The following is a 14,705-nucleotide window of genomic DNA, read 5'->3' on the forward strand; positions in this document are numbered from 1 at the left end:
AAAGAGAGACTGATAAAAAGTGAATTTCAACTCAAATAAATAAAATGAGAAAAAGGATAGTAAAATTGACTGCTTAAAAATAAAGAAATAGCCTTGGTAAGGAAAATTCCAAACAAAAAAAGAAATGCATCATCCGTGAATCGAACACGGGCCTCGTCGATGGCAACGACGAATTCTACCACTAGACCAATGATGCTAGTTGATGTAAGAGACTGCGAGTTTTACATATATTAAGACATTTTTAATTTCTTATCCTCTGCTTGCATAGCCAACTCTAGTAACGAGATTAAGATGCCACTGGCATTAATTTTCCATGTGATATTTGGTTACCGTATTCTTCCCACATTAATAATTTATCTTGTCACATTATCTCGGGCTCATGGGATACATTTTACGGCTGCTAGGTGGTAAATATGAAAACTGCGCAGGTGAAGATATATCTAGCTAGCAACTCTCAAGGTCTTCATAGAGACTTGCTACATCATCATCATGATCCATCCATGGTGCGAAAATATTTTACTCTAACCTTGGAATTACTAGCCCTCGACGATTATTCATATAACTCCGCGACTACGATTGTGAGCAACTCGTGGACATTTTCAAGTTTGACCTAGATGCGCCCGCGGATGCTTCCATTTCAGTGCCCGCGCCGCAACCAACTTCAAGGTTAAAAAGCGGCTCCTTCAACAATGAAGGTTGAAAAAATTAAAATTCTTTTGGAACAGGGGCTAAGCTGTTTTCGTGGCGTTTGTGAGAGGCAGCTCTGGAGACTACATCAAAGTATTTATGATACAAGCAGCGACTGGCCTAGTCGCTCGCTCAAGCTAGGTCCACTGCAGCTTCGGCGTGAGCATAGCTGGTATCAATGATCGGAACAGTGCAGTCCGCCTACTTGACTAGCATTCCGAACTCGGTACAGCCCAGGACTACTATCTCAGCACCACGCGCAACCAAAGCTTCCATGGCAGCCTTGAATTTTGTCCTCGTCTCAGGGAGAAATATGTTCTTCGCAAGCTCTTGGTACAGCGCATTGTGAACATTTCTCGCATGCACACCATCAGCCACTAAAACCTTTAGATTGTTTTTCTTCTTCAAGCGATCGGCAAAGTAAGCTCCGGTTATCGTGTATCGACTTCCGAGTAGACCAACGGTCTTGTAACCACGCTGTACGACTTTATTCGCCGTTGCATCGACAATGTGCAACATGGGTAGCTCGGAGTGCTTAATGATGTACTCATCGGCTGTATAAAGAGTATTACAGGCAAGAAGGAACAGATCGGCTCCAGCAGCCTTCAAATTTGCAGCCTCGCCTGCAAGAAGTCGACCTACATCATCCCAGTTGCCTTCCGATTGAGCTTCTTCAATGAGAGCGAAGTTCGTTTGGGCAAGAATGAGGTTCGGGGTATGTAGGCCATTGCTCTGGGTACGATCCTTGAAGTACTCGTTGATGGCCTTGTAGAAAAAAAGTGAGCTAGGCCAAGCGATACCACCAACGATACCGATAGTCTTCATCGTGTCTTGTATTGTCTTTGTGACAAATAGTATGTAAGAGTGATCGCGAAGAGACCTTGAGAGAGGAGAAGTAGATTTTGATTGGATTGGATTGAAAAAAGAAAATAGCAAAATTTTTATGCTAGAATTGGCTCTCTTATATTTGTAATTCAATTTGTCTAAGTGAGGGTTGAAGCTCGGTCAACGACATTCCAACATCCGAGCTCTTATCTTCTACCATACATGTTAAACTCACAGAACAAGACGAATTGAACTAGGTCTTACGAGTATTTTCAAGTTTAGTCTCGATGAGAATTTCAAGATACCTTTCCTATATGTGATGCTCAAGCCTTCAGTCTCATTCATGGTTGGACCTCGTTAACAATCTCTCCGCCATACCATTTTTCAATGGCAGCTTTCATTCCAATCCGGTAGTTCAACAAAGTACGCTCTGCGTACCATGCCAAATGTGGCGTCAGGATCAAATTTAGGCCTTCTGTCTCGGGGCCGAGCAATGGTGAATCCGCCTTGCCAGCCGGCTCGGTATTGAAGACATCCGTGGCAGCTCCGGAAATCCGACCCTCCTTCAGAGCAGCTAATAAAGCTGCTTCATCGACAATACCACCTCGGGCCACGTTGACAAGCAAAGCTTCGGGACGCATGATACCAAATTCAGTTGAAGAGATGAGGTTCTCTGTCTCAGGGTTTCTAGGCAGACACATGACAAGGACAGTGCATTTTCGCAAGACTTCATCGAAAGCTATTCGGTTCTCTCGAGGCGGGTGGCCCTTTCGCTCCGCAACTAAAACAGTCATGCCGAGCGCCCCGGCCATTTGAGCAATCCGTTTCCCTAAACCTCCATACCCAAATATGCCCATAGTCTCCTCGTGACATAATAATGGAGGCTTTCCATCCGACATATGGAGCCGAGTCCGCAAAGAGCCATTGGCCTTCCACTCGGTTTCGGAAACTGGAGCGGGAAGTACCCTGGTAGTTGCCTGGTGCAGAGAAACCAATTTTCGGCGCGCAGAAAAGTACAGACCGATCGCATGTTCGCTGACACTCTCAAGGTTAGACGCGGGGCAATTGCACACTGGAATCCCGCGTTCCCTAGCCGCGACCTTGTCGATGTGATTTGTGCCGACAGCCATCGCGACAATAAGCTTAAGCTTAGGTGTGACTTCTGGGCTTAAATCTCGCGCAGAGAGATGAATAGTAGTGGTGATGATAACCGTGGCATCTTTTATCCGCTCTTGCAGCTGGGATTCCTGCGTCCATTCATATATTGCGCGCGTGTGGGGAATATCAAAGGTCGGAATTGGGCAATGTATAGCCTCGATCGCAACAATATGAGGGACTGTATCTTCCGAAGCCATGATACCTCGTGAATTATGGTTGATTTTGAATGGTTCAAGATATTAGTGAGCAGTTGGGATTGTTGAAGATTGTTGGATGGGATTGAGACTCTTATCATATGTCAAAGTCTCAATTCTTTAGTCGTAAGTCATCGGCAGGATGGCTGCTTGCAGGAGTGTCAAGTGGCTCTTTATCTAGATTTGCACTGGTACCGACTCAAATTATTTGATCAACTTATAATTATTATGTTACGAGAAATGAATCCTGGAAGAACGGATATGCAGATTGTGATGTGACGTGCTTTCTTCTAAGTGGGCGACCGGAAAAATGTGGGGATGTCATTTACAGGGCGCGGTTGAATATGATAAGCCTTCCACGTAGCTGAAAATTGTCGGAATATTATTACCCATCAAATTTTTTGAATATATAGAGTCTAGGAGAGTTCTCACTGTTTTTTGAGCTTCAATTCTTTTTTAGCAATATCTGAATAGTGGTTTCCATGAATTTTGACGAAAGCATATGGCGGGGGCATTGGAATGAGAGATGTTTAGTTACCTACTTTTGCTCGATCGCCGTTCTGATCTATCCAATCAGAAGGCGAAGCTTCTTAGCTGGCCTACAGATGTCCAGATGTACAAGCTATGATAATTCTCAGGTCAGGTAGCCCACATTCTCTCATTCCCTGCCCCTTAGCATTGATAGTGTTCTCGCGAAGCGCCTTTTTTGCTTCCCTGATGGAGATGGTAAGACTTTCATTTCTTTATACTGATATTTCCCCATTCTACGCCCCCCTCCGTCTCATTCTTTATTCTGTCTTTGGGTCATGAAAATTATTTATATAAATCCACTTCCAAGCTTGGGGTATATTTCAATTGGAAGGCAATTTCAGATGACTCCGCTATGGTAATTTCTTGGGGTGGGGATTGTTGAACTTTCTGTCTTCTTCTCTCGAATCTATTCCAACTAATTAATAATGAAGTCCAAAGAAGCTGTATAAACTGACATCTTCTATAGATCCACATTGCGGAAACTGGGCCTCGGGGTTCTAATTTCTGGGGTTCCTTCCGGCTATTGTCCCCACTTTTCGGTTACACAAAGCTACTAAACCTCCGCGAGTGTTTTTCATTCCGGAACTCTCATTTCCGAAAATATTATCGAAGGTCAAAATTTTCTACATACCATAAGGTCTTCTTTCACATGACTGAGTTCTATCATAATATCTGGCTTCTTGCATTGATATCCCATAAATGACGCTTGTTGCAGTGTGATTTCCACAACTCTTCCAGAAATGAACCCCAGATGTGAGAAGAATGAGCGGAGAGAGATCCACCCTCCAACAGACAATGGGGTTCAACAATATTCTGTTACCAATGATTGGAATGGGCCAGATGATCCGGAGAACCCTCGAAACTTTTCCTTTGCGACACGGGCGTGGGGCCAACTATCCGTCACCTGTCTGGCCCTTGCGAGCGCATTCGCTGGTGCCATCTATGCCCCAGCGACGCAGGACATAATACGAGCCTTCCATTGCAGTTATGAGGTTTCAATTCTGCCTCTTGCCTTATATAACCTTGGCATGGCCTTTGGCCCTCTTGCTGGGGCACCCCTGTCTGAAGCATACGGAAGAAAAGCCGTGTTTCTCATCACAACTCCCGTCTCTATTCTCTTCATGGTGGGCGCAGGTGCGGCCAATGACTTGGGAGGTATAATAATTTGCCGATTCTTTGCCGGAGTTCTTGCATCACCAAATATAAGTAACGCCTCTGCTACTATCCTCGACTACATGCCCGAGCTATACCGTGGAGTGTGCCTTGGGGTTTACTATTCCTTTCCATCTCTCGGTGCGACATTGGGACCACTCGCTGGGGGCTTCATTGTTCAAAAAGAATCATGGCGCTGGACACAGTGGGTGGGCATTTTTGTCTCCGTTGCGACATATGTGCCTGTTCTCTTCACGAAGGAGACTTATAAAGGTGTCATAATCAAGCGCAGAGCAAGAAAACTGGGTCTTAATGATACATCCTCACAGAAGAGCTCGTTAAAAAAGACTTTAAGACACTTCTTTCTCACTTTAGTCCAGCGCCCTCTCCACATGCTTTTTACAGAACCTATCGTCACCCTGGTCAGTTTGTACAATGGTCTCATTTTCGGTGTGCTATATGCGTATATTGTCTCCATTCCTTGGACCTTCGAAAAGTACTATGGATTTACTCTGAACGGTCAATCACTATCATACCTTGGTGTGAGCCTGGGTACTCTCGCTGCCTGTATCCCATTCTCTCTTATTGATATATTCTACTATCAAAAAAGGTTCAATGCTTGGAAACCAACTCAAGACCAAAATGAACGATTCCCACCAGAGAACCGTCTGGTTTCAGCAATGATAGCAAGTCCTTTCCTTCCAGCTTTTCTCCTTGTTGCTGGATGGACGGCTGAGCACCGAATTCACTGGATAGTGCCAATAATATTTCAGGGAATGACAATGATGGCGTGTCTCCTTGTCTATGCCGGGGCGAATTTGTTTATGCTGGATTCTTATGGTCCACTCTATGGGGCGTCTGCATCTGGTGCAATGATGTTTAGCAGGTACCTCATGAGCTTTTTCTTCCCACTATTTACGCTACGTATGTTTCAAAAACTTGGCGTCGGCTGGGCAACCTCGCTTTTAGCCCTCTTGATGCTACTTATGGCACCGATTCCCTGGGGATTTTGGGTATTCGGCTCGCGTCTGCGAAGGAAAAGCAAATATGAAACTAGCAGTTAAAATGTCCCGGGATATGTCCCAGCACAATCATCAGTCATCAGTCACGTCTATACAGTATACATAGAAGCCCATAAAATCAAGATTATAATCATAATTAGCTATCTCGTATCTTTATGTGATGCCGGAGTAGGTCGGGTTCTTATCAGTTCAGCTTTCGGACTTTGGATATCCGGATGTCCGAGCAGTGGGGCACGTATGAGTCTGTAGTTGGACTCCTCTGATAACCATGTACATACAGCTCCGAGTCGTTCTTTTATATTTCTACTATTCTGCATATTTCCAGATCACTATTACTTGAAAAGTCATCACTTCAAAAGGACCAGAGCCTTTCAGTCAAGATCCGCCCACTGAAAACATCATAGTTTCATTCCAACGGGCTTCTTTTATCACCATGGCAGTTCCTCAGGATGAGATCAGAGCTAAGTTCGCTTCAGCCCTTTCTGAAATGTACCAACGTGAAGTACCGCAATACGGAACCCTTCTGGAGCTTGTCGCGGAAATCAACCAACGCCACAATGGAGATTATCTCAACGGCAGCATCCCGCCACGAATTGAAGTTGAACGTCACGGTGCAATTCGACTTGGGAAGCCCGAAGAGCTAGCGACTATTCGGCGACTATTCCAAATTCTAGGAATGTATCCTGTTGGATATTACGATCTCTCTGTGGCTGGGCTCCCAGTACACGCGACATGTTTCCGGCCCTTGACAAAGGAAAGCCTATCCAAGAACCCGTTTCGCGTGTTTACGTCCTTGCTGCGCCCTGAAATGATCGAGGATAAAAAGCTAAGAGCTCAAGCCGAAGGGATTCTAAAGAAGAGACAAATATTCTCTCTGCGATGTATCCAGCTGATTGCAGAATGGGAGCAATGTTCATCTTTCTCGCAACCTCAGGTCGATGAGTTCATCAAGGAATCCTTGGAGACGTTCCGCTGGCACAGAACAACAACAGTGAGCAAGGAGACATATCAGGCTTTGCAGAATGCACATCCTTTAATAGCAGATGTGGTATGCTTCCGCGGACCACATATCAACCATCTTACACCGCGTGTGGTTGATATTGAGGTGGCACAAATTGAGATGTTGAAGCGAGGTCTTCATGCAAAAGAGAGCATTGAAGGTCCTCTTTTTATGAAATGTCCAATTCTCCTGCGACAGACCAGCTTTTTAGCTTTAGAAGAGAAAGTCGCCTTCTCTGATGGTGCTGAGGCAGATGGGAAACACAAAGCACGCTTTGGAGAAATCGAACAGCGAGGGATGGCTTTAACGCCAAAGGGCAGACTGCTATACGACAAAACTATTCAATCTAAGGCCTCTCCTGATCCGGCAGGATCCGCAAACTTCCCCGATGATTATGAAACCATTCGCAAAGAAAAATTGGGATACTTCACTTACTTTGTCATCAAGGCCCCATCGGGTCCGCTTCCAAGACGTGATATCGATTCTCTTGTTGAGGATGGTATTGTTTCGTGTGAGCCTATCACGTACGAAGATTTTTTACCTGTCAGTGCCGCTGGTATCTTCCAGTCTAACCTCGGCACGGGGAGTATTAATAGCGTGAAGGCTCACTCAGATGAAGCTCTCTTTGAGGATGCCCTCGGTGCCCCTATCCTGGATGGATTTGAGCTATACCGAAATATGGAGGAATCGTCTCTCATTCAGGTGTACGATACGCTCGGTCTATCCCAGCTCGTTGGAAAAGATCCCATTGCATCCAATATATGAGAGTAGGATAACTTGTCTTTTCTTCACCTGGAATTTTATATAATGTACTAAAAGCTGGCATTATACATAGAGCTTTAGAGGCTAAATCTCAAGATGGTGATAAAACAATCCCAAGATATATTAGCACTCCAATCAATAGTTTAGAATTATCCAAAGCGTTTTTTCCTTCGATATATTAATTGGTACCATGTCAGTTAATATACTCTGAATCATCGTTATTGTATTGCCTTCCGTGGTACTTGGTGCGGTTAAGCAAAAAAGCCGAATACGAGATCACCAGGCATTGATCCGTCATCAGTGAGAGAGTTAAGCCAGGAGTTGTCCCAATTCCCTGGGTCTAAGTAACCCTGAGCATCAGTGAAAGACATATTTGTCTCATCTTCTCCTTGAAAACGACAATGGTCAGCTAATGTGGAAATAAACCACTTTGTTATTCAAGGGGTCTTACCCGTTGAGCTCAGTTGATGTACCGTGTCCCCTTCTTCGGTATCCAGATCTTCCATCGTTCTTTTGAGCCTTTGCATCAAAGACTTTAAGAGAAACAATGGTTTTTTCAGCCCATGATTGCACCCCCTTTGGTACTCCCAAAGAGCGGTCCAAAAGAACCGGATGCACCCATTGTATTCGTGGTTATCGTGCCGGGTGTGCTGAAGCATAACAAGGACAGCACAGTAGGTGGCGTAAGAAATTCCATACTGCGCTCTTCGAAGTGTGAATGTTTTCCTGTATACATCGACCAATTTCCAAATTTTCTGAGCTGCCTGTATGGATCTTTTTCTCGCTATCTCTTCCATTTCTAGGTCCAGTGTGAAGCTAAAATGGCCTCGGCTGAGGAAAGCTTGCTCTGTTAAAATGATTAAAGTCCAATGTAGAGTACTAAATGAAATTATAATCTGAAATTTTACATTGAAGTTCAAGTATTTACTTACTGTGGCGTCAATTGGTGCGGCGCAAGTATTGATTCCGCAGTAGGATCGAATTGTAGCCAAGGCGAAAGCGTTTGATGCCATTGATTGAGTTGTTCAAGAATGGTATCCCTAGTCTGCAAAAGCGTTCTTTGTGATATTCTCGTGCTGTTTGCCGAATAGAATGTATTGACAATATTGGCTGCGATTTTACAGAGTCGCAATAGAGATTGGAATGTGCTTATAGCATATGATGGTGTACCGCGATAATAGTAGGCCGGAGTGGAATGATCGATGGACTGGGAGACGGGATCATGGTAGGGTCGCCATTCTTCCATTTCCTCGAATGAATCCATGTAATTGCTTTTTACATTGGCTGTATCTTCATTCATCATTGGAGGGCGACCGAGAAACAGTGACTGAAATTTGTCACTGACATAGGCTCCCCAATACACTCTTTTTTTCATCTCTTGTTCGATCATCATCGGTGTGCTGTTTCTTTCGCCACCATAGGAAGGAAATTCCAAATGACACCCAAGCTCGATTATCATCTGGTACGCCATACCGGATAGTGCCCATCCTGCACTTTGTCTACCGTATGGCACGAGACAGGCCCCGCATGTTAACAAAGCTACTACCGTCGGGAGGACAGGTGCATCGAGATATTGGGGCAAAAGACGCTTGAATCGCTCATAGAAGACCAATCCTTTATTATTTGGGCCATGAAGTTCGGGCGGCAGGAGCCGATCATTGTACAGGCTGCTCTGTAGATAAATGGCATTCAACAGCAATTTATTGATATGAGGTCCGTTATTGAACAGACTATCCATAACTGCCGGTCGGTATGTCAACAAATAGGACAAATGCGAGCGATTCCAATGCAAGCTCAATAAATGTAGCCCCAAATCCATAGACACGCCGTCGAAGTCAATGTTCGCTCCTATGCTGGGATTGTAAATCAATTTGAGCTCTTCTTGTCGGCGCAGGGCAGCATTCGAGATGAGTTGGGCCTTTACTAATTCGGCTGCTAATTCCTGTTGATCCCCTCGGGGGTGTAATTGATTTGCTAATGGCGTTCTTGATGATTGATCATGGAGCAAACTTGTGGCGCCATATACCTGAATCCCCCCCTCGGCCGTGCTTGGGTCAGGCGATTGTTCATGTTCATGCTCAGCAGGGTCTTGTAGCCGTGACCACTCAGCTACCATGGGTAAATTGACACGGTCCTCATCCATAAGAGTAGAGACTCTAGGTGTGAGCTGGTTATGCAATCTTGAATTGCATGGTCTACTCTCAAATCGTGGCTCGTCTGGTGAAAGAGACTCGCCTCCCTGCGGTGACAGCAAGTCGCTATACTGGGGCTCTGTAGCACCACGCAGGGTGTCTTCGCTAAATGGATAAACTGTAGTGGACTGGCTGGTTGTTTCTTGTATTTGATTTTTGAGCTCTTCGATTTGTTTTTCCAGGGCTCTTACATCGACCCTTTTAGTTCGGACGGCAGAGCGCCTTGCATCCCGAGGGTACGTGCACTCCACCTCCCTCGAGGTACAAGTGCTGCATTGAGGGTGGCGCCCATCACATTTTACCTAGAGTATACTTGTCAGCCACGTGATCCCATGCGGGCAAGTTCTCTCGTGTGACGAAAGGTCAGCTTCACCTTTTTTCGACGGCAACTTCGACACGTTCGACATGTCGGGAACGCGCGAGGTGCTTTCTCTGGATGTTCTTTTTCGCAAGGTTGATCTAGCACATTCGAGTTTGACATTATGCAGCATATAATGTTCGTATCGGTAGATGAAGATCAATGAATTCAGGCACGGACTTCCGGATGTCAATGTCGGACTTGCGATGTTGCAGTTCCGAGAGTATCCGCCAATCAGCTTATTTTCCAATCCCGATTTGGACTAGCGTTTCATTATGATATTTTATAGAGTTGTAAATAAATCCTACAGAATATGGCCAGAATATGGCAACGGCTGAGATTGCGTATATTTGAATTGTATTATCGGACAATACGATATGCATAGTCTAATGAGAAGTTTCAAGTTAGAAAAGTGTAGCCTCAAAGACTGCAGGCTGCATTTCCGATGCATCTTCAGGTTTCCAGAAACCAGCAAGCTGTAGCCCAGCTTGGTTGAAGAGAGACTCGTATTCTTTTTTGGTCCGTTCTGCCGCTGCAAAAGAAACCATCATACTCATATCACCTACAGCGGCCATCAACGGAACATTCATTTCTGGCATGGCCCTTTCCTCAACTAGTAAGAGAGACTGGGAGTTCATTGCTTCGCGGATCCTGGAAAGAATTTCCACAACTTGCTTATCTGGCCAATCGTGAAGGACATTGCGAAGATAGTATGCCCTAGCCTCCTTAACGGGCTGTTCATCGAAGAAATTGTATCCCTGGCCCTCAATTCCAATGGGAATATTGCCTGCTTCAATGACGTGGGGAAGGTCCTGGAGAACAAGTCGCCCTGGTAGATCGGGGAATCTCTCTTTGAAGGTATGGAGGTCTTCGCCTTGGCAACCACCAACATCGACAAGAAGAACATCAGAAAGATTTTCAATTTTGAGCTTCTTCTCCACTGGAAAGAAGTCAAACCAGCTCTTTTCACTACGTCGATATGATGAGGCCATGACTGTGTTGAAAGCAGCCTGGTAGTAAGGTTTCGAAGACAGATAGTCAAAATAACGAGACTGAGTACCAAGCGCGAAGCTAAATGGAGAATCTTCGATATTTTCCGGGTTTTCCCAGCCTCTAGTTCCAAAGTACTCAGGGAGTCGGGAAATGAAAGTCAAAAAATGAGTACTGCATTACTGCATTAGTTACGTTTTCTTTCTGGATAATGGTCGTACTCACAAGTGAATTACTGCAGCTGACAATGGAGAAGTCGAGACATATGCCGAGGCAAAAGCAGTGGACCTAAAGGTATCAGCAGAGGGCTGCTCGAGTATTCCCATTGATACCAGGAATTTCATTATCCGCACTAAAATTCATTAACATTTGATTTATAGTCCATGATTTGCCTGGCACACGCACAAATAAGCTTCTGGTCTGCCTTGACATCTGCCAAAACTTGCTGCAAAGTAAAAATACCATTGCATGCCTCTGAAGAACGACTAGCAATAATGTCGAAGAGTTTTAAGTCTATAGCTAGACGAATCGCCATCGCTTGGTGACCCTATAGAGCACATTAGCATTGCCCAGCGTTGTTACTATGATCGAAAGAAAGGGGAAAAGTCAAGGGTAAATATCAGGAGTAAAGCAAGACTTACTGCAAAAAGTAATTGGATTGTCTTCTCCAGAGGTGACTCACAGAGACCCTTCAACTGATCGCATGCTCGTGATAGTTGCGCCCGTTGATGTGGATCTGCAGTTGCCAATTGGCCAGAGGAAGTGATCGCGTTGATCGACAACAAAAGCTGAGAGACATCCATTGATGAAGATTTGGATGAATATTTAGTAAATTGACTTGGTTTTCCTGATATTCATGTTCAACAGATGAAGGACTCTGATTTTTATATGTCTACAAAATTCGCCGAAATGGATGGCTGTAATAAGCCGAGTCCGATGACCGAGTCCGAGTTTTATCAACCATTATTGGTCCCATACTTCATTATCAACTATAACAAAACCTTACTCTTACTTGAATGGAGTTGGTTGAATATAAGACATCAGTTATCCTGTTTCTTACCAAACCCCAGTAGCTTAATTGGTGTTGCTAGGCAGTTGAGCTAGCCCGGAGTTACTCCGGGCTTGGCTGTCACAGCCTTCTTAGTTAGTCTGCGTTCATGTGAACCATTCAGCTTCAAGTTCCTATATCAAAGATAAATTTGACACAAATGTGTTTCTCCGAGTAAAACATTCTTTGATGTTATTTATCGTGTAGATGTAATCTCGAATTATAATAATCGTTCCCGAAGTCCTAGATGTGTTGAAAATTGAAGGGCCAAGGTTGGCCCTTTCCCCGCCTGACCAAGCTCCAGGCTAAACCCACTCAGTGAAGATCCCGGGGAAAACAGCGATGTCAACCACCACATTCAGTCGCCTCATTCTCAATGGTTCAAAGGCTCTCGAGCCAATAAAACGCTCCCTCATAGCGCATAATTTAACCCATCTGGTCTGGAATATTCCCTTTCTATAGCTTGGCAAGCCCCTCGTTCAAGTTGAGTAACGCTCTTCGTTACACAAGCCCCACCTACCCACCTCCCCTCAGCTAAACTGCAAGTCAACCCCATTGTAGGAGGTGCGGGGTCTAATCCTTAAATACTCGCTTATTTTGCTCAATTTCCACTTTCACTTTCAATTCCAACACATCAAGCTCCTCCAATTAATATCATAACCTCATTAATCATACAAAAAATGGCGGCCGCTGTCGACACACAACCTAACCTTCCATCGCGATACAGAGTTGAACCAGGCTCGTGCGATATTCCTATCGGTGTTCTCCCCGCAACCACCACCTCGACCCCCGAAAACCCGGACCCCATTGCGAGCGATTTGATCGCAAAATTAAATGATAGCATCGCCAGGCAGGATAGCGCAGCTCTAGCCTCCCTCTTCATTGAAAATAGTTACTGGAGAGACCACCTTTGTCTCTCGTGGGAATTCAGAACCCTTAAGGGCTCATCGGCCCTTTCAGAATTCGCCGCGAAGAGCCCTTCGTCGATTAAGCTCGAGGTTGATCGGACTTCTGCACTCCGCGCGCCGCATAATGGCCCCATTGATGCATTTGGCGAGGTTAATGGGATTGAATTTTTCGTTACAGTGACTACCATGTTTGGCAAGGGCAATGGTATTGTCCGTCTAGCGCAACAAGGCAATGAATGGAAGATTTTCACCGTTTATACCTCGCTCGTCGAAATTATTAAGCACGAGGAAGCGACCTTTCACCACCGTCCCGCTGGCGTGCAGCATGGAGCGCATCAAGGACGCACAAACTGGCAGGATCGACGTAATGCAGACGAAAACCTTGAAGGAAAAGATCCCACAGTTCTTATCGTTGGTGCGTCTCACGCAAAGCTGGCATACAACAGGATATTCTGAATAAACAAAGTTGACTAATTATTTCCATCCAGGTGCGGGCCAGGGAGGTCTTACAGCTGCGGCTCGTCTCAAGATGCTTGATGTAGATGCCCTTGTTATCGATAAAGAGGAACGCGTAGGCGATAATTGGCGCGAACGTTACCACCAGCTGGTTCTGCACGACCCAGTCTGGATGGATCATTTGCCTTACATCCCCTTCCCGGCCAACTGGCCCATTTTCACGCCAAAGGATAAGTTGGCTGAGTTCTTCGAGTCTTACGTGAGACTTATGGAGCTTAATGTCTGGGTCCGCACGGAGCTTAAATCATCATCTTGGGACGAAAGTAAGAGGCAGTGGACCGTTGTTCTGCAGCGCACTAAGGCCGATGGATCCACCGAGACCCGTACTGTGCATCCCCACCATGTTATCCAGGCCACAGGACACTCTGGAAAGAAAAATATGCCTCATTTTAAGGGGGTAGAGAACTTCAGGGGTGATCGCATCTGCCACAGCTCCGAATTCACGGGCGCAAAAGAGAATTCCAAGGGGAAGAAGGCTATTGTCGTTGGATCATGCAATTCAGGTCATGATATTTGCCAGGATTTCTATGAAAAGGGATACGAGGTCACCATGGTGCAGCGCAGCTCCACCTGTGTTGTCTCTTCAAACTCGATCACTAATATTGCCCTTAAGGGCTTATATGAAGAGGGTGGACCACCAACAGAGGACGCGGATTGGTTCCTTTCTAGTATTCCAGGTGAATTGTTCAAGCTACAGCAATCAAAGGTGACAGATCTTTGTAGCAAAAACGACGAAAAGACTATCGAGGGCCTAGAGAAAGCTGGTTTCAAAGTTGATCGAGGACCCATGGATGCTGGACTGATGATCAAATATTTCCAGCGCGGTGGTGGTTATTACATTGACGTAGGCGGAAGTCAGCTGATTGTTGATGGAAAGGTGAAGGTGAAGCACGGCCAGGAGATCAGCGAGATTCTGGCCAATGGAATTCGATTTTCGGATGGCTCGGAGCTGGAAGCCGATGAGATTATTCTTGCCACGGGGTATCAGAACATGAGGACGCAAGCGCAAACAATCTTCGGGGATGACGTTGTTGATCGCGTGGGGAATGTTTGGGGGCTAAACGAAGAGGGCGAGTTCCGCACTATCTGGCAGCGCAGTGGCCACCCCGGATTTTGGTTTATGGGTGGCAACCTTCTTTTGTGTAGATACTATTCTCGTCTTCTTGCGTTGCAGATCAAGGCTTTGGAGACAGGGATCGCGAAATACTAGAAATTGGTGGCAAGGCGAAAAGGAGAGTGTGGCCAATAGTTTATTCCGAATATCAATCTATTTACTAAGAGAAACAAGGATCCGGCCTCGAACTTGAAATTGGGAATCATATGCGCCAGTTAAATGCAAAATGTATGCCCAGGAAACGTCAT

The 14,705-nt window shown here is 45.4% G+C and overlaps 8 protein-coding genes across 8 annotated transcripts; 3 read left to right on the top strand and 5 right to left on the bottom strand.

Moving 5' to 3' along the window:
- Positions 1 to 888: 888 nt before the first annotated feature.
- N7478_003508 (aspartate/glutamate racemase family protein) lies at positions 889 to 1,512 on the bottom strand (the record flags this gene model as incomplete). Its single annotated transcript, XM_056919722.1, has 1 exon — positions 889 to 1,512. One exon carries the CDS (start codon positions 1,510 to 1,512, stop codon positions 889 to 891), a length of 624 nt encoding a protein of 207 aa, XP_056782880.1.
- Positions 1,513 to 1,853: 341 nt separating this feature from the next.
- On the bottom strand, positions 1,854 to 2,867 carry N7478_003509 (D-isomer specific 2-hydroxyacid dehydrogenase family protein; the record flags this gene model as incomplete). The annotated part of the gene is made up of 1 exon (XM_056919723.1): positions 1,854 to 2,867. The coding sequence occupies one exon, from the start codon at positions 2,865 to 2,867 to the stop codon at positions 1,854 to 1,856; it is 1,014 nt and encodes a 337-aa protein (XP_056782881.1).
- Positions 2,868 to 4,135: 1,268 nt separating this feature from the next.
- Positions 4,136 to 5,611, top strand: N7478_003510 (MFS transporter; the record flags this gene model as incomplete). Its single annotated transcript, XM_056919724.1, has 1 exon — positions 4,136 to 5,611. The coding sequence occupies one exon, from the start codon at positions 4,136 to 4,138 to the stop codon at positions 5,609 to 5,611; it is 1,476 nt and encodes a 491-aa protein (XP_056782882.1).
- A 391-nt stretch (positions 5,612 to 6,002) lies between these two features.
- On the top strand, positions 6,003 to 7,334 carry N7478_003511 (VOC family protein; the record flags this gene model as incomplete). Its single annotated transcript, XM_056919725.1, has 1 exon — positions 6,003 to 7,334. The coding sequence occupies one exon, from the start codon at positions 6,003 to 6,005 to the stop codon at positions 7,332 to 7,334; it is 1,332 nt and encodes a 443-aa protein (XP_056782883.1).
- A 248-nt stretch (positions 7,335 to 7,582) lies between these two features.
- N7478_003512 (uncharacterized protein) lies at positions 7,583 to 7,837 on the bottom strand (the record flags this gene model as incomplete). Its single annotated transcript, XM_056919726.1, has 2 exons — positions 7,583 to 7,719; positions 7,783 to 7,837. 2 exons carry the CDS (start codon positions 7,835 to 7,837, stop codon positions 7,583 to 7,585), a joined length of 192 nt encoding a protein of 63 aa, XP_056782884.1.
- Positions 7,838 to 8,259: 422 nt separating this feature from the next.
- N7478_003513 (fungal specific transcription factor domain-containing protein) lies at positions 8,260 to 9,474 on the bottom strand (the record flags this gene model as incomplete). The annotated part of the gene is made up of 1 exon (XM_056919727.1): positions 8,260 to 9,474. One exon carries the CDS (start codon positions 9,472 to 9,474, stop codon positions 8,260 to 8,262), a length of 1,215 nt encoding a protein of 404 aa, XP_056782885.1.
- Positions 9,475 to 10,285: 811 nt separating this feature from the next.
- On the bottom strand, positions 10,286 to 11,674 carry N7478_003514 (uncharacterized protein; the record flags this gene model as incomplete). The annotated part of the gene is made up of 4 exons (XM_056919728.1): positions 10,286 to 11,045; positions 11,097 to 11,223; positions 11,277 to 11,418; positions 11,513 to 11,674. 4 exons carry the CDS (start codon positions 11,672 to 11,674, stop codon positions 10,286 to 10,288), a joined length of 1,191 nt encoding a protein of 396 aa, XP_056782886.1.
- Positions 11,675 to 12,599: 925 nt separating this feature from the next.
- N7478_003515 (flavin-containing monooxygenase) lies at positions 12,600 to 14,553 on the top strand (the record flags this gene model as incomplete). Its single annotated transcript, XM_056919729.1, has 2 exons — positions 12,600 to 13,242; positions 13,316 to 14,553. The coding sequence occupies 2 exons, from the start codon at positions 12,600 to 12,602 to the stop codon at positions 14,551 to 14,553; spliced, it is 1,881 nt and encodes a 626-aa protein (XP_056782887.1).
- Between the last annotated feature and the right edge of the window lie 152 nt (positions 14,554 to 14,705).

This window comes from Penicillium angulare (assembly GCF_028827245.1).
Source record: "Penicillium angulare strain IBT 27051 chromosome Unknown utg000003l_segment0_segment0, whole genome shotgun sequence".
NCBI classification, from domain to species: Eukaryota; Fungi; Ascomycota; class Eurotiomycetes; order Eurotiales; family Aspergillaceae; genus Penicillium; species Penicillium angulare.